The sequence below is a fragment of the Gymnodraco acuticeps genome, unplaced genomic scaffold (assembly GCF_902827175.1).
Source record: "Gymnodraco acuticeps unplaced genomic scaffold, fGymAcu1.1, whole genome shotgun sequence".
Taxonomy (NCBI): Eukaryota; Metazoa; Chordata; class Actinopteri; order Perciformes; family Bathydraconidae; genus Gymnodraco; species Gymnodraco acuticeps.
Genome location: NW_022989977.1, coordinates 1,137,609 through 1,160,793, shown reverse-complemented (window position 1 = coordinate 1,160,793; position 23,185 = coordinate 1,137,609). Strand labels below are relative to the sequence as shown.

At 41.4% G+C, this 23,185-nt stretch overlaps 1 protein-coding gene and 1 long non-coding RNA gene across 6 annotated transcripts in view; one reads left to right on the top strand and one right to left on the bottom strand.

The window, feature by feature from the left end:
* Window positions 1–17,401, top strand: part of LOC117543184 — a 30,898-nt gene extending 13,497 nt beyond the window's left edge. The window contains exons 2-3 of the long non-coding RNA XR_004568533.1: window positions 12,688–12,777; window positions 17,276–17,401. This is a non-coding gene — a long non-coding RNA (uncharacterized LOC117543184). The remainder of the gene's footprint in view (window positions 1–12,687; window positions 12,778–17,275) is intronic.
* The window catches only part of LOC117543182 (thrombospondin type-1 domain-containing protein 7A), a 148,347-nt gene that overhangs the window by 81,032 nt on the left and 44,130 nt on the right, over window positions 1–23,185 (bottom strand). For all 5 annotated transcript variants that reach the window (XR_004568531.1, XR_004568532.1, XM_034211291.1 and 2 more), the window contains exons 2-4: window positions 9,349–10,183; window positions 3,123–3,371; window positions 1,310–1,494 (exon numbers count right to left, since the gene is read on the bottom strand). Coding sequence is in view for 3 of the 5 variants with exons in the window: in XM_034211291.1 (XP_034067182.1) it covers window positions 1,310–1,494; window positions 3,123–3,371; window positions 9,349–10,183 (1,269 nt within the window). In the remaining 2 variants the exon portion in view is untranslated. The remainder of the gene's footprint in view (window positions 1–1,309; window positions 1,495–3,122; window positions 3,372–9,348; window positions 10,184–23,185) is intronic.

Below are 23,185 nucleotides of genomic sequence, written 5' to 3'. Positions count from 1 at the left end.
CTTTATTCCCCTGTTCAAAAAAGAGATTATTGACAATGAAGTTATTGCTTTAATAATAATTGAACATGATTTTATTATATAACTCCATCTTTAATTTCCTTACCTGTGCTTCCCTGTTTAAAATGTTGTTTCGGAAAAGTTTAATCTCCATACATTCACCACCTGCACTAAACCCCACCATATTGGACAGACTGATCTTCAAGCTGTTTGCGTGAGGAGCATCTCTCCACATTCAGAAGAAAGGTTAGACTTTGTCACCCTCTCTCACGCGATCTAAACTGTTGGTCTGCATAAGCCTCATCTAATGTCTTTAACACCCTCCTTAAGAGGGCAGCTTTGACTCTAAGCTGGCTTGACAAGTGTCAAAAATGGAGGCCTTTGACCAGTGAGGTCAGAGCTGGACTTACAGGCATCAAAATCCTTGTTTTAAATGACATCTGCTTTAAGTAAAATGGCGGGTAAGGAAGTGAGTAGAAGGCTTTTTAAATGTTAACAGAAAACTTGCACCTGACAGCATAGCAACAGCATGAAAAGGAGAGAAGATAAACAAAGCACACATTGACTATTAATACAAAGGGAATATTGTATGTCATTGTATATTTGGACATCAGTCAACATGACGGCTTACCTCTGTTGCAAGCATTTGATCTGCAATTATCTGCTACAAATCCACAGAGAGACTGAAGTTCTCACACACAGTGTGGGGGCTTGACGGATGTAAGTTGTCATGTAACTGCGCTTGATCAAATGTATTTGAGTTACACTTGAGAGTTCAGCTAATTTTTTTCAAGCTATGCTGTGTGTGGGGGTAAGATTTGACATATGCAAAGTGTTGTTGACTTTGGTTACAGTATTGAAGGAAGATGCTACACAGCCTCGTGAGATTAATAAAACAAAAATGTGCAATTTACAAAAAGGAATTTATGAACAACCTGAGGATACAAACATAACAGAGGACGGGGAGAGAGCACAAAAACAAGAGACAAAAATAAAAATACCTGGAAAAACTGAGCAGCATTTTAAAGCGAAGAGCAGCACGTTTTGACATACAGTAGGTTGCTAGCTTACTGCAGCTAATGTCAGTACAGCTGGTACACTGATCATTTTTGGCAAATAAACACAGACTGCACAAATGATTCAGACTGGCAATACCTCTCAAAAAATGTCAGTGAAAAAGTATCTAGAGAAAAGTATTTAGGATGAGCATTAATAATGACATGGGCCTTGTAGCTAAATATTTACATCCCAGCACTAAAAGTGGACTTTTTTTAATGAGATGCATTAATGTTACAGAACAATGATTTCTTACCTTTCTCCTTTTCTTTGAGGTTGTTGAGGTATTTGAGAAGCTCAGCGTTGGCCTGGACGCAGTAAACTTCTCTGGTTTGTAAGCCTCCCCCACAGAGACCTGTCAGGTTGCCACGTCTCCGGTCCTGTTGGCTTAGCAACGAGTCAACCCGGCAGTCGCTCCACTCGGTGCTCCTCCAGGTGTAGCTACAGAGGAAAGAGCATGTATGGATGTTGTGTGTGGGTGTCGCAAAGTGTCAAAGTACAGAAGTTCATTTTGCAGATCTAACTTAAGCACCTCAGGATGTGTTGCATAGTAACAACCATTTACTACCAATAACTTATTCTGAAAACATGATAAATTGCACGTTTCAGTAAAAGCTTCATTTAAAATGGTCTTACTCATTCCCTGCTTAATGATGACTTTGGTACAAGACACCAGCACGACAGTACAGTCAAATCACAGGCTTCAATATACGCCGTCACATTGCATGAACTAAAACCTCTTTCATACAATCAGTCTTCTCTATATAAGGAGCAAACCTATGGAACTGTCTACCAAACCCAAATCAAAATGCAACACAATGTTCCTTTTTAAAACAGGCTGAAAGAGAAACAACATTATCCTTCACTAAATACTCTGCAGATACAACATGCCTGTTTCATGTGCATAGTTGGATGCATTTTCTTTTCTTTTTTCTATTTCAATACATTTTTAAGCCTGCTTTTGCTCCTTGTGCAACATGTATGATGCATTTCTAATGTTGCTAAGATGAAATAAACAACATAACAAGTAGAGTATGCACAGTTTGAAAGTGTGAAAGTCCTTTCACAAACTTCAAAAGTCAGTTTCACCCGACAGAAGAACAATTGTTTTTCAGAGAAAAAAGGGACTTTGATTTTTGAATATCATTATGGATATTTGTTTAATTTTCACAATTCACTATCGGTAATGAGTGTCAGGGGACAACATACAAACTGAAACTTGGAATCATGTGGGTCTGAAAAGGCTATTTCTAAACAGAGAAATAAATGCCTACCATAGAAAATCAAACACTCTCGGGATTAGAGTATGAGAAAATGTTTTAACAGTAGCTGTGTTAGGATGATATAGGGTGAAACTGAGGGAATAAAGGCCATCTGGGGACCTATAGTTTAAGTATGTGTGTGTATGTTCGTGTGTGTGTGCAGGGAGAGAGTTTGTGGGACTAAAATATCCTTGCAGTCTCCCTCCATTAGTCTCTACTTTCTGTCTGGCACCAGCCCAAGCACTTATTCCAATCTATCTCCATATGCTGCCTACTACGCTCGCATGCACACACACACACACACACACACACACACACACACACACACACACACACACACACACACACACACACACACACACACACACACACACACACACACACACACACACACACACACACACACACACACACACACACACACACACACACACACACACACACACACACCCAGGAGAACAAATGATCTTGGTGATATGAGATAAAGCACAACCAACAGGAAGCGTGTGCAGCATGAGCCAGGTTCAATACCAGACATTCACTCTGTTGTATGTTTTTGCATCAGCTTTATAGGCATACAGAGATAATCCCTGCAGAGTGTGGTGCACTGTAACAGGGTTTTTAACAATTCTATAACCAAAGAGAAGGGTGTTATCACAACCCAACATGCAATTGTATCCCCATGAAACACGAGCGCCTGTCGAGTGCTCGCTATGAAAAACACATCTACAGTTTCACTCAAATTCAAAAGGCCTGTGCTGACTCCCTACTGAGCTCCCCGCCCCCGTGTAATCAGTAGGAACTTACGTTGCGCAAGGCGGCACGCTTTCACCCTGAGGTTCACATGACTCCAACTCCTCCAGAGGTGTGCACTCCGCCCCCTCGCCCACAGGGAACTGGACCACCTGTCTGCTCCGAGTGCGATTGCCTATGGGAGACTCGGGGTCCAAGCAGGTTTTAGAGCAGGGGCCCCACTGGATCCAGTCGGTCAGCTGGCAGTCTTTGGGAAGGACGCAGGACTGGACAGTCAGCGGCAGGTCTCTCATCGTGCACAGGCTGGAAAAGGATGAAGAGGAGGGGAACAGGAGGGAGGGAAGGTAAGGTTAAGTTAAGAAAGATTGTATTCAGAGGTACACTAGGTTCCTGAAGTTTGAACAAGAGGAGAGCACCACATACATATATAATGTAGACTCATAGATTCACTGTCCCTGGCCAAGAAATAGTCAGGCCCATAACACCCTGAGTCCATGACTTGACGTTTCTACAAAGTGGTTTTTCAAACAGATTTAAAGGGGGACCTATTATGCTAAATCCACTTGTTCCTGTCTTTTATACATTAACATGTGTCCCCTCTGTGGAAAGAGATTCTGAAAGTTTCAGGAAAAAAGATTCGCTCTCTTTTTGTACTGATCCATTCATATAAAACCTGTCTGAAAATGAGATGATCAGACTTTGGCCACTTTATGATGTCATAACAATTTTTAGCCCATAACCAACCAACTGGTAACCCCCCCCCCACACACACACACCATCACCTGAATCTCCTCCTAGAGCACCATTGTGTTCTTTTTAACCAAATCTCTCTCAGAGGGGCGTGGGGAGGGGCTCCTTATTTTCATCTAAAGTAACACACAGAGAATCAGCACTTTGGAAACAGGCCTGAAACAGAGGGGATTATGGGATGCTGCAATGATCTGTTTGGTATTTGGAGCCAAACACTTCAGAGCCATGTTTTGTATATATCTGCAGACCTATAATATATTGATGAAAAACAGTATAATAGGGGACCTTTAAACAAACAACATATACACACTCACACACTATTGGCTCTAGTTAGATTCAGGGTCCATAATTGTTTAGTCTCACTGATAAAGAATGTTGATTATTACACTGCGAACTAGTTAAATCATCGAGCTGCAGAAGAGTTCTTCAGAATTGGTTTGGCAACCGCTGTATCAACTCGTGACACACACCACCTGTCTTGTCAATTCTCCGGCCGAAACTCCAAATAAACCACCAGTGTTTGCCATCAAAGCTCCAGCTCTCCTCTTGTCTCTCTGAGTCCTGTTTCCAATCGCTTCAGAAGTTTCCCCCACAGTAACAACGCATTTTCTTTATTTTGTTTTCCACGCCAGATATTCCCCCCTCAGTGTAGGCGAGGTTCTTACTGTAGCTGATAAAGCAAAACTGTTGTGACATCATCTTAAACTCCCTTACTCGCATAATCCTTTCATTGGCAACCAAACAGATTACCGTGTGCAGTTTCTCAAGTGCACGGTGTAGTTTTGCTGCTTTAAAAAAAATCAGTTTGGAGTGAACCAAATATTGCAATGGCTATTGATGGTAGTTTCATTTTGTGCAGGATGTCTGGTGTTCTCTAACCGTTAGCTGGCCACAGTGCTTTAACTTCCCCTCTGGTGTTGCTTTATTTCGCGGGAAGTCTGAACTGAGGTGGTACCAGAAAAAGTACAATCCACAAACTTTTCTGATGAAAAAACAAAAAAGGGCAATAGGCTCAGTGTAGCCATGCTGTGACAAGTAGTGGAGTATGCAAACATATTTTCCAACATGTTGAACTATTTTAGTTATACTGATAAAGTTATAATTATGTAGTGTGTACAGCCAACTACCATGCCCAACACAAGCCCTGTTGTTTTGCTGGAACAAAAGACAAGCAGCACATTTGAATATCCAAAAGGCTGAAACTTGTTTTTCTTGATAAACGACTTTATAGACTGAACTGCACTGCAAGTGACAAATCAAAAATGAATAATCAAGTACAAATGGTAAGTAAATACGCCTTACAACTCTCCAGAGGTAGATGTTTTGATCTATTTGTTATTCTTACACTTAAACTGATCATAGTTATTATTTTTGTACACAGAGATATGAAGTGAACTCATGCCTCATTACAGTGACATTAATTCACATTACGTCTCAATGTCATTTTAATATCAATGTACCAATATGCCTTAAAGATATGGATGTAATGGTCTTTGAATATGTCAGAGCAACACATATGAAACTATATCTGTGTGCATAGTGCCTTTAAACCCTCTGCCCTTGACTGGTGCCACATTGTGTCATTAGCTTCTCTAATTAGCATACACACTGCATAACCAGTTTCACATTAGGGGTAAAACCAGAGTAGCGTGGCAGTGTGATTTAAGACAACCAAAACAACCATGTGGTCAATCGCTCACACACATCTTTTGATCAGCTAAATGGCATTTAGATGTAATGAATAACCCGCTCTTACTTTAGGTCCCTACCGAATCATTAGAAATGTGTTCTAACTAAAGCCGACTGCTTTCTGCTCCTCAGTCTGGATGTCTTTCCCCTCGAGGCGCTGCAGCTGACGAGCTATTAGTGCTAATTACAGCTCTGCTTCATTTAGAAACCTCTCATTTAGACGCTGCCACCACACTTCACCTCCAGCAACTCAGATTTTGTATAAATGAGGAAATGTATGAGCTGAGCATGTTTTTTTCTTCTTCTTCTTTTAACTCCTGTGTCTTTGCGGATTAAAGCACCTCTGCAGTCTTTGAAGTGGTACTGAAGTGACACTGTCAGAACACCGTAGTTTAGTTTTTTCTGCCAAACTCACTTGGTATTCTGGCTCATTTTGCATCGGAGGAAAACAACCACAATTTTGAACAGTTAATGTGATGCACTGAGGGTGATGGCTCGATTTCCTGTCTCAGATGGAACTCCTTGTGTTTTAAAAAGCCCCGAATGCAGTCGATGACCCATTTCTGCTGTCACTGGATCCTTTGATCCGTTTGTTGAGTGAATGCCCTAGCATCTTTGTGGAGATTTCAAAGTAGCAAAAATAAGTCATTATTTCTTCATCTCAGTCATTCAGACAGAATGAGGACACAATCATTCTCTATTTAAATAACTAAGACTATGTCTGAAAAAGTTCACTTTATGTATGGTGTTACACAGTAACTGGCAACAACGGACTCTCAGAGCTTTCAGACAAAATAGAGCATTCAGATCATGTCCTTATTTCAACACTTGTCGAGTACCCTCATTACTTACACTGCATTCATCAAAAAGTGAGCTACTGCCCATGAAATTGTCTAAAAACATGATTAGTTGTTGGTCAAGTGATTAAAGAGGCCCTTTTATTATTTTATTATTTATTTGACTTTAGAGCATTTAGCAAAAACACTTATGAAAGAGCCAAAAATGATGACAAGTTAAATTACAGCAGCATGTGAGTCCTGCAGCATTAGCTGCCATTATGTAATGTGATACACACACCCGCCCCCCCCCCCCCCCCCCCCCCCAATATTTGCACAGCAAGAACTTAAAAAGGTCAAAATGCAAGCTTCACAAATAGGACACAAGCAGGAGACTTTGTTACGAGGAGGTCGCCTGTTTCGAAACACGTCGAGGACAAGTCGAGGATTATTGAAAAAGCAAGGACCCAATGACAGATGTTCATCAAACAAAATTAGAAATGAAGTGAGCAAGATGTTCAGAGAGATTCTGGCTAGGATACGACTGGGTTACGGCTTCACTGGGAAGTTTGTTCCACTTGTTCTGAAAGTGGCAAAAACAACTATAAATATTTCAGGACAAGAAATAAACAAGTCAAGGATTAATATTTATACTCCTAAGGGCATGTGAGTTGTTTTCACGGTTCCTTTGAAATATTTGATCCCAGTCACTACTGAGAGCACTGCGCCAACAAAGCATTAATGAATAGATTTAGTACATAATTGATCAAATCTTGGAGTACAGGGGCATGCGACAGATATGTCTTGCTTTACTGACATGTCATTGATTCTTTCCTTGAGATCATAAAAGCCCATCACCAAGTTCCGAGCAAAGAACTATGACTTTTTAATTCACCGTCGGTCGAGGAAGAGAAAAATAGATGATACAGAATGGAGCTCTAGCAGAATGGCTGATTACTTGCAGCCATGTTATAAAGGAATCAAAGTTTTTATAACGAATAACAGCATGCATGTTGTAACAAGAACCAACATTTAGTGATTAACACAAAACGTTTGTAGTCATCAACCACTTCAGCCTAACAACTGTCTAAACAAGTGGGCAGCAGCTACGGCCCTATGGAGCCTATTGCTGCAAACATGTTGTAAACACAAAACTGTATTAAAACTGGAAGATTAGACATTCGGGAAATCATTCCTTAATTTGTTGTAAGATATTTAAGACATACATCTGTAGGGCCCTTTGGAAAGCCAAATAAACTACTTCTGAAAACCAAAAGTCCACAATTCCCTGTTTGGGTGTTTTTAAATAGTCAAATCAGACAATAGACCCTATAGCATTGTCCAACTTCAGTACAGAGAGTAGTGGTACTGCAGGTAAAGCTGTTTGGTAATAGCCAAAAACAGCTGAAGATGCATGATTTCGCTTTTTAGGTAGAACAATTACAATTGAGCTATTTAGCCAATTAGCCAGGATTTCTGTGCATGGGTTGATTCAGAAAGTCTTCACAGGCTCTTACAATTGGATTTAGGCTAAAACATTTTAATGTGTCTTCAGGCATGACAGCTTGTGTTGAAATTGCTGAACTGCTTTCGTCCAGTTCGCTTTCATTGAACAGGTGGAAAACAAACTAATTTAAGTATAAATGAAGTGTCACTTTGGCTGCAGTTACAACAGGAAGCAGATGGAAACTGTACATGCCTCCTTCCATACTTGCTATTGCAATTATAGTTGATTGTTATTGATGTATTGGGTAGATAGATCCTTGTAAAACTCTTCTGTGTTGAATGTTTTTTTTGATGACCAGATTGCAAACTCTTGGCTTTTTTGATATATGATAACTATCCAATCCTGAAAAGGCATATGACGTAATGAGTGATAACAATAATTAGTCAGTGAAAATACAATTATTCTGTATGGTGTTGTAAGTGTTTGATGTTGATAGTGTTCTCTGAAGCTGCTGGCAGATTAATGTGTAGGAAGTTAAATGTGTGTTGTTCATACGACCTCTGCTGAGAAATGAGTGGGAGCCTTTTGATGTATCTTATTTTCAGAGTTTGACTTTGTAGCTCCCAGCAATTATAGGTCATGGCCACAGGTTAGATCGGTTGGATCCCACATGGGTTTACTCACACTATAAATGTGCACTTATATAGTTACAGCATGTATTTGGGATAAGAGTGCCCACTGAAGACAACATTCAATGACCTGTTTTTATTTTGGGAAAAAGGTTAACTGATCTTCTCTTAATGTTGAGACCTTAACCTTAAAACGTAAAAAAAAGAAAAAATTCCCATCATTATTCATTTGAGAATATTTTCTGTAGCAATCTGACTTTATGGCTGAGCCTCAAGGGAAAAAAGGGACAGTTTTAGTGACAATTGATTTGTTCACTTTCCTGATAACATATCATTACACATCCTGTCTAAATCAGAGGACAACAATCCAAAGAAATCCTAAAAAAGTTCTTTCAAAAATGACAAAAATAATTGCTTTGTCACTTTCATCATCTGAAGTTGACATATATACTACACTGTGGTAAATTGTGCTCCATTGCAGTGACAGCACAGCAGTGACAAACACGGCCGATAAACATCCGCCGCTATGTGTCACTTCCTGACAGGGATACAAATAAAAAATAAACATTCAGAAGGATAAATGTGGCATGTTAGAAAGGCACTGACTCTGGGATCAGTACAACTAAACGTCAAAGGTTCAAGAATTATGAGGAGCAGTTTGCTTCTCTGCAGAGAAGGTGATCGGCTGCAATCTGCCATCCCTCCACGACCTGAACGCCTCCAGAACCCTGAGGCGGGCAGGGAAGATAGTGGCCGACCCCTCCCACCCTGGATACAAACTGTTCACCCCCCTCCCCTCTGGCAGGAGGCTGTGTTCCATCAGGACCAAAACCTCTCACCATTTCATAGTTTATATTCTATAATTGAAATCTATTTCGCTGTAAATTACTGCTCTATTTTATTGCTTTTTAACTATATTTTATTACAGTGTACAGATATTTTGTTTTATATGGAGATTCTTTGTTTTATATTTTATGTATGCCACTTACTTGCGTGCACCGATGCTCCCGTTCCGATGAATGCAGGTCACGTCCCGAGTCTGGTAGCCCACCTGGATGTCCCAGAACGGACTCTCTTGCCGGTTAAGGCGGTTCCTGGTTCGTTTCTTCTGGATGAGCTCTCTGGTCTCTGGATCTTTGACTCCAGCTCTCTCCCTGACCCCCTGGTCTTTACCTTTCCTGCGCTTAACCTGGCGTTCTGTCCGAGTCACAGGGAGGACACAGGGGTTCCAGGGTCCAATCCTGAGACTGTACATGCCCTCTGGACCTGTGCAAGGCCCTGGTTTACAAGACTTAAACTCAGTAAGGTTGGGACAAAGTGAGCCTCCAAAAAGTGGAGGGACCAGGACACTGCGGACCCTGGTCTTGAGGCCTGTTCCACATGTTTTGGAGCAGGGCGTCCATGGCGAGTACTCAGAAGCCACACAATCCTGAGGGCAAGGGATTAAACAGGCCTGCTCCAGGCGAGGTTTGGGCTCAAAGTATTCACAGATGGAATCCTCTGCTGGAGACTCCTCTGATTTGAGAATGCAGCCCACCTCCCGGGTCTGAATGCCCTCTTCGGCTCCACTACATGTGAACGGCCGCAAGGCCCATAAGGTCCTTGCTGAAACTGGCACACACACATTCCAGGCACCCAGTTGCCAGTCATAAAGGTCCTTGTGCCAGTCACACACACGGAAACAGTTCCTCTGGTTGGACGGGCGCTGGACCTGGTCACAGTTGGTGTGGAGCGTGGTCCAGCCGTCCACATGGGCGCACCACACCGCCCGGCTCTGGCTGCCGCCGGGGCCACAGTCGCTGCCCATGCATCGGCCCCATGGACCTGTGAAGCACATGAAGAGGATCAAATTACAATATGAAATGTGGAAAAATGCTAATCATATAAACAACATAATTTCAAAAACAGCTCAGAAATAGGGGAATTATAAAATAATTTGTACTAATAAAGCTCCCGAATGTAAAGGGATTGAGAGATTGCATCAGGTTTACTTGTTGCTTATGGATTCGTAGAAATAAAAGATTTAAAGACATAATTCTACATGCTGTGAATTGATTTGAAGTCCTGAATTTACAAACAACTCCAAAACTCTTGTGTGGCTTTAAAACCGAAAACCACATTATGCAAGCATGAATTAGTCGAACACTTCAAACCTTCCGAATGCTAAAGAGAGACTGAGACACTTTACTCTAGCTTGTCAAATGAGGAAACGCATATAATGCATGTTCAAGGATGACACAGTACATTCACAAACAACTCCCTAATGCAGTCCTTGATGGAAAATATGTTGAAAAGCCGTTGGCCTCGCGCAGCACATCATGTATGAGTGCAACTAATACATCATATTCAATAAAAAAATATGTGTCACCATGGGTCAATTCTTGGTGCATAGTAGAAACAGAAACAGTCTGGGTGCTACAGGGGAGGGGTAATTGTGCAATGCAAATACAATGTGCGACAGTGGAGATTAGTAGTGATCAAAGGAAAGTGTCTGAAAGCATATCAGCGGCTGGGAGTAATCTGTGGCATTTATCAAACTCAATTGGCAACCAGCAGGAATTGCCGCAAACATCAATGTGTCTGTAAACAAGTCTCTGCAATGGCTCCCTGTACCCTCTCTTAGTATTGCCGTAGAAATCCAGCAGAAAGTCCTAGAACAAGACGGGGGTAATGAAGAGGAAGTCTGAGCTTTGCAGGAATAAGTCCTAAAACCTGACGAATGAGTCAACGTTTTTGCACTTCCTGTTTCCTCGTCTCAAAGTAAATGTTTTATTTCGATGTTTTCCTTTTTTTTAAACATGTTTTTGGGCAATTCATATTTGAACTATGACATAAAATACAAACTATTCTTACTACTGCAATCCACTCAGAATTTGCGAAGCTTTTACTGTAGCTCCCTAAAAAAAGCTCTTGATAACAAGCACCTACATGCATTATGTACAGGATGTGTATTTTGTAAATTGTGTAATTTTTGTATGCATGTTTCGTGGTTAAAATGAAGCTGTCTTTTGCTCTTTTCTTGCTGTAACAAATGCAAATGTCCCCTCTGTGGGACGAATAAAGGTATTCTGATTCAGACATGAGAGTTTCAATAAAAAACCTTCCTTACAGTCCACTTGTAGCTCGGTGGTGGTGACGTTAGAGATTGAAGTTATTATAAACACTTCAATTAGTCATTTCCTTCACTACGAAGAACACGAGTGAGCTATTATTGTGAATACATCTCATATGTCCTGCAGCTGTAAACTTCCACAACTCCACCAAATGTGTAAAAATCCACTAAACACAGTCAGTCTCAGCTGGTGCAAGCACGTTGAGAAACACTAATTAAAGCAGGTTTGTACTATCACTGAGGAGAAATCAAACTAATAGGGCAGCTTCACTTTTCGCCTCACATTAACCTCTCAGGTAATTGATATATTAGGATGTGGCCCCGGGGCAAATTGGATCTTTCGTGGGCAATGGGCAGTCGGTGTGAGGGCAGCTTATGTTGACCTACATCCATGCAGAGTTAAAAATCACGCCTGGTGGAAAATCAGGAGCGCATTTCCGGCAGTGATTGCCTCTGGTGAGGCCGCTTGTTGCCTTTTCTCTCATCTCAGCGGCTGATACAGCTGACAGGATCCGTCTTCAGTCAACATGACTCCGTAATCACAGAAGCCTCAAAGCATATTCTAAATGTTCGGTTTATTCCTCACTTTATCAACACACTCCATCAATGTCCAATTTTCGAGTGATTTATTCTGTACATTTGCTGGGCATCTACTTCCACATCACATCATGCTACTAGTTGTTTTAGAAGCTCTGAATGTAAGGACGAGGGATAAAATACATTAGTACTCCCCAGACAAATCCTCTGGGTGTTTGTTTGAGTCCATAACATCTATGTGGCATTTGTTTTAATCCAATAAAGGAAAAAGTGGTCTTGTTCGTTTTCACAATACAAACTGAATGATATCTTTATAGCTGATAGCGAGGCAGAGGAAGAAAATGCAGTGAAGAATAGCTTTTATACTAGTTGAACATTACATTTTTACATTTGTTTGTGTTTTTATATGTTTCTATAGTTATTGTGCTTTTGATCATGTTTTTAATTATTGTTTTATTATTTTACTCCCATTGTGTTATTTTATATTGTATTTATTGCCTGTTCAGCACTTTGGTCAACTGAGGTTGTTTTAAATGTGCTATATAAATAAAGATTGAGATTAATCTAGAATCTAAAACACAGAATAATTTAGTTTTCTGGTACCAAAAGAAAAACACCTCCACCCCAAAATCTAATCCATCCCAAATGTTATCTCCTCCATGTTTATTCTCTGGCACAGCTCTCCAACTCAACCCTCCTCCAGCCCAGAATGTGAAACAGAGATATAAGGATCACAAAACTCCACCATATTCAAGATGCCTGGTCTACTGTAAGTATGCACAGTAAGAGTCTTGTTTACTCTGAGCCTCATTCCCTTTTATCATACATGACATGTTTTGTTTTCTCAGAGCATTGCAGCTGTTACCATGTTTGGCTAACACTGAAACTCGCTCTTTCTTCTCCAATTCAATGCGAAGCCCTGGTAGCCTACAGCTAACTTTTAAATATTGCATGCAGTCTGGCAGCACCATTTGACACTCTGCAAACAAACTGTGTTTCACCTCCATTTATCACCGTTTACCAGAAAGTATTTACCGAATTAGCATCTAGTCACTCTACTCTACGTCTCCTAAAAAATGTTTTTGCATAATGATCTCTTGATTTTGAAAGGGTAGGAAATGCTATCAAACCGATTGACATTGTGAAAGTTGAGTTGATTTTGATGATGATGCAGTTTTACTAGTCCTGCATGCATAGAGCTCAGGGCTTGTTCAATCTATATGTAAATGTATTTTATCATTTGGCAACGAAACTATTCTTTCTCTGTCTGTTTATTCTTTTAGCTGACTGTGCATTTAGATTGACCTCTGCAGACTTGACATTCAACATTTAGATTTATGAGAATGAATGCAATACAGGGAGCATATTTTCAGAACTGAGAGGGTTAAGAAAACATATATATTGACAAATAAATGCAGCATGTATAGAGGAAATGTATAGATAAACACTTAACGCTCTCTGCCAGCGACCTTGTGTTTGTGCTGTCTTGCTTCATAGCATTGTAAAGACGAGCATCACAGTTAAACACTGAGAATACAGGGACAAGTTGCAAAGGAAATACTGGGGTTAGACGGTTGAAAACACGGTACAGGAATGAAGAGCAAAGCTGTATTATGTGTTGACGAATAAAAAGGTAATTATAAATAGAGATGTCCCGATCCGATCACGTGATCGGGGATCGGAGCCGATCACCTGATTTTCAAAAAATCGGAATCGGGAGAAAAAAATCGGGGATCAGGATTTTTTTTATTTTTTATAAAATATCTTTTTTTTAAATTTATTTAATGTTACAAAACAAAAATGACCATGTTCACGTCTTAAAGTCATCCTGAGGCCTTAGTTTTGGTTTAAAATTACAAAACATCATGTATGTGTTGCTTCTTTTGGGCTTGTTTTCATAGACCTGGTTGCTTATTTCTCTCAAATCTGGAAACAGAGTGGGCGCAGTGTCTAATAGTAGCAGTAAGCTAACGAGAGGCTACGTTCAGCTGATGACTCGGGAGTCGGGACAGAGAAAATGTCAGGAGTTTTGGAAGTATTATAAAATTGAAAGCGAAGGCAGTGTAACAGCCAGATGCAATGTTTGCAAGGCGGAGGTTCCGCGTGGTGGAAAGAACAGAGCTACGTTCAACACGACCAATCTAACACGCCGCCTGAGAAACAAACACCAACAACAACACGACGAGTACACAGCGGCCACTCAGGGAACGGCACTGACACAACCAACAATTTCAGAGACTTTGAAAAGGAAAGAGAAACTGCCCCAGAACAGTGAAAAGGCCAAACAAATAACAGCCAAGATAGCTGAATTCATCGCGTTGGATGACCAGCCGTTATCTGTTACCTTTTTTTTCTCATTGCATAAAGATCGGATCGGGAAAAATCGGTATCGGCAGATTGTCAAAATCAAATGATCGGAATCGGATCGGGAGCAAAAAAAGGTGATCGGGACATCCCTAATTATAAACCCTGTCTTCTCTTAAAGAACAAGATGGCCAAGACACAATGCGCTGGATTGTGATGCAATATGTTGGCCATCCAGAGATTATCTTTGCTCATAGTTGTAATCCTTAAATTAGCTAATTTAGGTGCAATCAGAAATAAAACTTCTCTTTCTTTAACTTCAATTTTGCCAACACCAACATTTGTATTATTTTGCTTCATTCTGTATGATATGTCGTAATAAGTGAATATCATTTTGAAAACCAAAAAGATTGGTTTTTGGAGCTTGTTTAAGATAAAAGTCATCAGAAGCTGATTTAGCTCATTACGCTCTTCCTGCTCTCAATTTAATGCATTTGCATAATGACCATAAAGCCTCATTGAGACAATGAATGGGATAAAGAAACTAATTTGCAGTCTAATATTCAATACCATGCACTTATAGTCACACTAATGTATGTTGGTTAACAGTATTTATCCTGGGATGTGTAAAATATAAGAAATGAAAGCAAAACAAATCCCACTTTTTGTTTGACAAAAAACAAACAAATAGCATACCCGAAAAAAGCTGCTATTTCTTACTCATTTGTGCAAATAAATAACTAACATTTTCATAGTCATAGTATGGCAATGTATGTGTTGACTTTCACATGCAGTAAAACCAGGAAACTGATGGAGATTTAACAAAGAACTAAAACATTTTCTATAAGGAAAAGTAAAGTTCTGCTGGCACTTTTAGCTAACTCAATAATAAAGTGATCTATCCTTTGTTATATTTGGGGCCCCTGTGGAGCCCTCAACAGGTCTCCCAGCACTCGAGTCCCCTGAAGGCACACTTTGAACAATTTATGTGGAATGAGATACCCTCACTGCCGGGGTGGAAGCGTGATCTCTGACTGCGCCTCGAGTGTCTATTTAATGAACAGCTTCCTTGTCCCTGCAGGGTCAGCTTCACTAATGAATGGGTCACTGTGGCGCTCTGTCTCCGTCTGCTTCTGTTTGTTTATTATTTCTGAAATGAACAGCATCTCGCACCCACAGACGGGACCTTTCTGTTGGCTTGATCAGGAATAATCGCAGGATCATATCGCCATAATTATTTAACAAGTACGAAAAGGTCGAATGAAACATAAGCCAGTTTGCCTCAATCAGTCAAATTAAGTTTTCTTAAAGCACTGCAGGGTCAGTGCGCTGTTAAGAAAAATGCGTAACACCTTTTCACCCTTGGTGGAAAGTTGAGCTGAACACTGTTAAAACTCCCACAGTATGTTGTCAAAATGTTTATATATGCTGTAGAGTAATAAGCAGCAGCAGTCTGAAGAGTACAAATGAGTTAATGTACATGTTGTGTAAGCCTCTGGGCTCAAAGGATTCCTTCTCCCACATAGCTCCAGTAATTGAGAATGAGTTCAGTCAACTAGTCTGATTAAATCACAGCTAAGAAAGATGATTTTACAGAGGGTCTTTGACGACTAAATTCCTTTATGGATATGGCTGCTCACTAAAAACCTCCTTTTAGATATTTTCAGGTTTGTAAAAGCCTGAATAAATCAACTAAATGGTCTAGTGAGGCTCATTTTATGACTAAAAGAACACAAATGGTGTTTTAAATCTAATGCAAATGGGCTTGAAAATGTATCCATCAGTTCCACAGCATCACTGCAAGATGTCAGTTTCATTATGTAACCTTTGTGGGTTTAAAAACCAACCACAGCTTTTTCCACTCTATTCCTGCTGTTTCACTTTTTAAAAAGCTACTTCGATTTAAGCTTCTGATTGTTCAGCACTCTGTGTGCTTTACAACGCGATAATTGCATGTTTGCATAGCCTTTGGGAGAACTAAGTATTAACACATTGAACTTGCCATGTTGAGTCGCATTAAGCTCAGGAGAACATTTTGTTTGCTGAAAGCTGCAAAACAAATATGGTGTGCCGAGGCGAGGGCCGAGAGGGCTTTGTTTTTGTGTTAAAAGACCACAGCAGTTCAATACAGTTCACTCAAAGACTTTGTTGTCATCCACATCATGCTTTTCCTTGTGGGGCATGGTCAAATAATCACTATTTAGTACCAGATGGACATTATCCTTTGGGTCTTAATGAGCCACAGATTGCATCAGTGGTTAGCGTGGAACATAGCAAAGGAAAAAGGAAAAAGACCAGAGGCTAATACTAAACATCTGAAGGAACACTTTGAAGAGCTTAGCGTTCACGGATGATTGTTAACCTTGGCCTGCATTCAGTGTGATCGGTGCCCTGGGCCGTGCGGCACTAAGCCACAATGACTCAGGCTCTCCACTCACACTTGATCTCAATTTCATAAACTGTAATACCGTGATTGTGGTTGCATGGCTTGAAGGAGCTTTGATGACTATTTATTTGTCCAGCACAAGGCAGACATTTCAACAAGTCATACAAAGTTAAATGCTTGTTTCCATTTCCATTTTTGATCCTCCCAGTTGACTCCATATTGCAAATTTACAAAAGCAATAATTTGGGAATGCTTTGGTCCCCAAGCATTGCAAACTGTTGACTAGTTTGTTTGAGTACAACACAGAGCTGTGAGGTTGTGTGTTGCAGACTGCAGTGAAATCCCAAATTGATAGGTTTATTCCAAATGTGCTCTAGCTGTTACAGTTTTTAGTACAGAATTCACACTCAAGTGCAGATAAGCAGCGGTATCATAAAGTTAAGCAGCTGAAATTGAAGCTGAACCAGAACAAAACATGTCAAGCAGGTAGAAAAACCCAAAAGTAAGACACAGAAAATGGAAGACAAGTTTGTTGTAATGTTGTTTACAGATATGCTGTGTTGTTTTTTTCTTCCAGTTAGCTCATAAACACCCCCAGAGGATGGAGGAGTGACAAGATAAATTAGAGAGAACGTGCTCCAATCACAACAACACCCACATGCTTGGCAGCGAAGACATAGCTGTTGGTAACATCAAAGAAATACTCCAAATACTTTGAGTCAAAGGGTAAGGACCAGGCAGGGTGAAAATCTGCAACCTCTAACGCTGCTTTTTTTAGTTTGTCATTGCATTAACAGTAACTAAAAGGTGTCAGAATATGAACTTTAAGCGTCCAAGATTCCAACAACTCATAAGCAGTTGTCTATGCAAAGGTCTGTCATGAAAAAGGACTCTCATATAGTGTAAAACGCAGAATTTCTTTCCCAATAGCTCATTATTCATGACAATCTACAGTACATGCAAACAGTCAAAGTGTGAAGGTTAAAAGGGCACCATAACAATGACAATACAATGCATCACTGCACTTACATGCTCAAGTCCATATCACCAATTTCCTTCCTAAATAAAGACAGCCCTGTCTCCTACAGATTGAAATTCCCATACATCTAAATTGCAGTCTCAATGCAGACTCTATTGGGTAAAGTGTGTGTTCAGCTGCTGAGTTTCCAACCTTGTGTTTGACCAACAGTGCTGTCTCACACGTCCCCTCTGATTGTAACTGATGAGTTGCTTGTCTCTAGTCTTCTCCAGTTTTTCTATTTTTCCTGAGCCGAGCTATTTTTGTTAATTACTTTGAGGCAAACGAACAAGGTGATGGATCAATCAGTCCATCAATCATAATCACCGGCTGTCGCTGAACTGAATCAGACTGATGATGACAAATCTTGCAAAACAGTGTAAACTATTTCATTAGCGAATATATGGCATTCACTGTGGGTAAAAATAACTTTATCTGCAAAGCAGGGTACAGCAGAAAAAGTTTGGCAAACCATCCCTGCACACATCCCTCTCAGGTAAACAGAGCTTTATTCTCTGAAGCCAGAACTACCTGTAAAACACACCTCCATTTACATACATTAACCTCTGCAGAGTCGGATAACCATCATTGAAAAGCCATGTTTCCAATTAACCAAATAAGGATGCAGTTCCTAACATGATAGGAATAACTACACTTTTGTATGTGCATCTGGACCCGGTGACGACATTACCTATTGACGCAGCAACCACTGTAAGTTATATTCTTGTTTAATTAGACTTCTCGGTTTCATTTATTCGACTCTGTATAATTGTTACTGTAGCTTAAACGGCTAAATCGCTTTTGAGAGATTTTAAATCTCAGATCTGCTCAGGCGAAACCTGCTTTACAGGTCTCAGCACTCAAGCCTGCATTATTAATATAGGCAGGGCCAGTCTATTGTCGCCCATCAGCTGTAGATAGTTAACTAATTAGAGGGGCGTGCCCCTACAGCTGTGAGAACTGAGCAATCAGGCGTCCATTTTAGGTATCACTTTCCTGGAGCGTCAGCGTCAGACAGGCTAAGACTGACAAAGACATTAGAGTCCTACGGGAGTAAGACTGACAAAGACATTAGAGTCCTACGGGAGTCACGAGGGAGGCAAAGAGGAGGCAAATCCTACTTTGATTGATCTAAGTATCGTTGGTGTTTTTATTTTTTTTTCATTTTGTTGTTTAGCCCCTCATGCTATAATCATGTGTATTTTCTCCATTCCTGTTCATGTGTCTTCTCGCAATTATCACTGGCCCCGTGTATCTCGTAATCGATATAACCGGCCTGCTCTCGTCTATCCCACATGCTCCACTGAGATCCAACATCTAGTTTCAGGTGGCCTGTGGAACTGCCAGTCAGCTGTTCCTAAGGCTGACTTCATCTCTGGCTACGCCTCCCTGCAGTCTCTGGATTTCCTTGCTCTCACTGAGACCTGGATTACTCCATCCAACACATCCACCCCAGCAGCTCTCTCCACTGCATATTCCTTCTCCCATACACCCAGACCCACTGGCAGAGGAGGTGGCACTGGTCTCCTGCTCTCTCCCAAATGGAGCTTTTCCCTCTTCAAGCTACCTAACTTCACTCCTTCCACCTTTGAGTTCCATGCCGTCACAGTAACCCATCCTATACAGTTAACCATTGTTGTTCTCTACCGTCCGCCAGGCGCCTTGGGGGACTTCTTGGAGGAATTAGATCATCTCCTCTCACACATCCCTGAAACTGGCCCTCCCGCTGTACTTCTCGGAGACTTCAACCTCCAGATGGGGAAGATAGACGAACTAACATCTCTGTTAACCGCCTTTGCTTTCTCACTGTCTCCGTCCCCACCGACTCATAAAGCTGGCAATGTCCTTGATCTCATATTCTCAAGGAACTGCGCTACTTCTAACCTCTCTGTAAACCCGCTCCACACATCCGATCACTTCTTCATTTCATTCTCTCTATCCCTTTCCAAACATAACAAACTAATCTCTTCCCATCCTACACTTGTCCGCCGTAACCTTCGCTCCCTCTCCCCCTCTACCTTTGCCTCGTCGGTGCTCTCAGCCCTCCCTTCCTCTGATTCGTTCCAACTACTGCCTCCAAACTCTGCTGCAGAAACTCTCCTCTCTACTCTCTCATCCACTCTGGACTCGCTCTGTCCTCTCACATCTCGGCAGGCTCGTCAGTCCCCTCCTGCTCCCTGGCTAAATGATGCACTGCGTGCTAATAGAACCGTCCTTAGGGCAGCAGAGCGGAAATGGTGGAAATCCAAACACCGTGACGACCTCCTAACCTATCAAGCTCTCCTCTCCTCTTTCTCTGCTTCGATCTCTCAGGCAAAAAGCACTTTCTTTCAAGATAAGATCCAATCTTCCTATTCCAATCCTAAAAAACTATTTTCCATCTTCTCCACCCTCTTGGACCCTCCAAAAGCTCCTCCCCCCTCCTCACTTCTGTCAAGCGACTTTGTTACCCACTTTGAAAAAAAGGTTGATGATATTCGCTCTTCTTTTTCTGACTCACCTTTACTCACCGCTGGGTCACCAGACCTTCCTTCCACCAACACACTAACCTCCTTTTCCCCTCTCTCTCCAAGTGAGGTTCTTACCCTCATTACCTCTGCCCGCCCTACCACCTGTCCTCTGGACCCTATCCCTTCAAACCTCCTTCAGACTATCGCTCCTGATATTCTACCGTTTCTCACCCATTTCATCAACACTTCTCTAACTTCTGGTCACTTTCCAAACAGTCTCAAGGAGGCAAGAGTAAACCCTCTCCTAAAGAAACCCACTCTCAACCCGTCTGATGTTATAAACTACAGGCCTGTCTCTCTCCTCCCGTTCCTGTCTAAATCACTTGAACGCGCTGTCTTTAAACAACTCTCCTGTTATCTCAATCAGAACAACCTTCTGGATCCGCACCAGTCTGGTTTCAAGGCAGGTCACTCCACAGAAACTGCTCTCATTGCTGTCACGGAGGAACTGCACACTGCCAAAACTGCATCCCTCTCCTCTGTCATCATCCTGTTGGACCTGTCTGCTGCATTCGACACGGTGAATCATCAGATCCTCCTTCGCACTCTCCAAAAACTTGGAGTTTCAGGCTCTGCACTTTCCCTCCTCACCTCATACCTGAAAGACCGTACCTACAGGGTGACTTGGAGAGGGTCTGAGTCCGACCCTTGTCAATTAACTACGGGGGTCCCTCAGGGCTCTGTTCTTGGTCCCCTCCTCTTCTCCCTGTACACAAACTCGCTCGGATCAGTCATTAGCCCGCATGGTTTTTCTTACCACTGCTACGCTGACGACACCCAATTAATTCTGTCCTTTCCCCGCTCAGAGACCCAGGTCGTCGCACGCATCTCTGCTTGTCTAGCTGACATCTCTCAGTGGATGTCTGCTCACCACCTCAAGCTCAACCTTGACAAGACTGAGCTGCTCTTCCTCCCGGGAAAAGATTGTCCAGCTCTTGACCTGACAATCAACATCGGCACCTCAGTTGTTTCCCCGACTCAGACTGCAAGGAATCTGGGTGTGACCCTAGATAACAGCCTGTCCTTCACTGCAAACATCGCTGCTACAACCCGTTGCTGCAGATACACGCTTTACAACATCAGGAAGATACGTCCCCAGCTGACTCAGAAAGCGACTCAGGTTCTGGTCCAGGCTCTCGTCATCTCACGCCTAGACTACTGCAACTCCCTCCTGGCTGGTCTACCTGCATGTGCCATCCGACCTCTGCAGCTCATCCAGAATGCAGCGGCTCGTCTGGTCTTCAACCTTCCTAAATTCTCCCACACCACTCCGCTCCTCCGCTCCCTTCACTGGCTTCCGGTAACTGCTAGAATCCACTTCAAGACACTGGTACTTGCTTACCATGCTGCGAATGGATCTGGCCCTTCCTACATCCAGGACATGGTTAAACCGTACACCCCAGCGCGTACACTACGCTCTGCATCAGCCAAACGACTCGTTGCGTCCTCGCTGCGAGGGGGACCCAAGTTCCCATCGGCGAAAACACGTGGGTTTGCTGTCCTGGCTCCAAGATGGTGGAATGAGCTCCCCATTGACATCAGGACGGCAGATAGCTTGCACATCTTCCGGCGCAAACTGAAAACTCATCTCTTTCGAGCGATAGAACTATTAACGAAGCACTTTTATACTAATAAAGGACTGGCTTACCTAAAGCCAGTTGAGTAGCACTTGAAATGTTTGGCTCTATGAAACCTGATGTACTTATATGATTCTGTTTTCTTCAAGGTTGTGTCTTCCTGGTCGAATGTACTTATTGTAAGTCGCTTTGGATAAAAGCGTCAGCTAAATGCAATGTAATGTAATGTAATGTATGATATAGCATTGAATTGTTACATTATGGAACATGTTTGGGAAATCAAATTGATGTGTTTAAGTACATTACATGAGACAAAACTTCAATTAAAAAATGTCAATGTTCAACTCACTTCCTTAATAACTACTCTATGCTTGGTATTTAGACAATTAGAGCTATTAGTCAATCAAGAGAACATTGTATTTGGTTTTTCGACCAATTGAAATCTTTCTATTTATCTCTACTCTTAAGTGTCTGATGTTTTAGAAACAAAAAGATAAATACATTTTCCAACAAAATAATTGGTTGATTAATTAATAATGAAAATAGTCCTAGCTCTATAGAAATATAAAAAACGAGAACAAAGAAAGTTAATTTCAATGTCTACAACACCTGGACTGTACGGTTAGTTATGTGTTATCCTCTGACACACAGTCAGATGTGCTACACCCCCATCTACCAAATTGACCTCCACAGTTTCACTCCTCCCTAAATAAAGCATACACCATCTCCTACATTGGTATTAAATTATGAGGAATGGAAAAATTCAATCAGTTCCTATTTCCAAGAATACTGTGCTACACCAACCCAGTCTCACGGCATTTCGTGTTCACCAACACGATTTTTAATCTATTGATTCGTGTTCACCAACACAATTTGCCCCTTTTTTTCGTGTTGCACAGCACGATTTTAAAAGCAATGTATTTCTACTGCCTGCAGCACGTCTTTTTCTCCGGTCGGGTCGAGGGAGACCGGAAGCTGTGTGGTTCATAAAAACATGTTCTTACTCAATATCAAGCCACAGTTATTGCTTTTATTTTAAATCGTATAATTTCGGACTTTTGTTGCCGTCTGTGAGGAAAATAAATGCGGCTCAGAGCCTCAGAATATGGAAATCTGTATTTTCCTTCTAATTCGTTATTCTTTTCAAAATAACACACTGTTATTTACTCACCAATAACACACAATTATCCTTGCTTTTATTTATTGGTTTAATTCCATAATCTCGGGCTTTTTTGGCGTCCGTCAGGAACTGAATTTCAAAATAAAAATAACCGGAAACAGACGTAGGCATTTCGAGCGATTACCCAAGATCCTCAGCTATGGTTTTAAGCTCGCTTATTGGATGTTTTAGCCGCAATGCATGCTGGGATTTGGTGTTTATA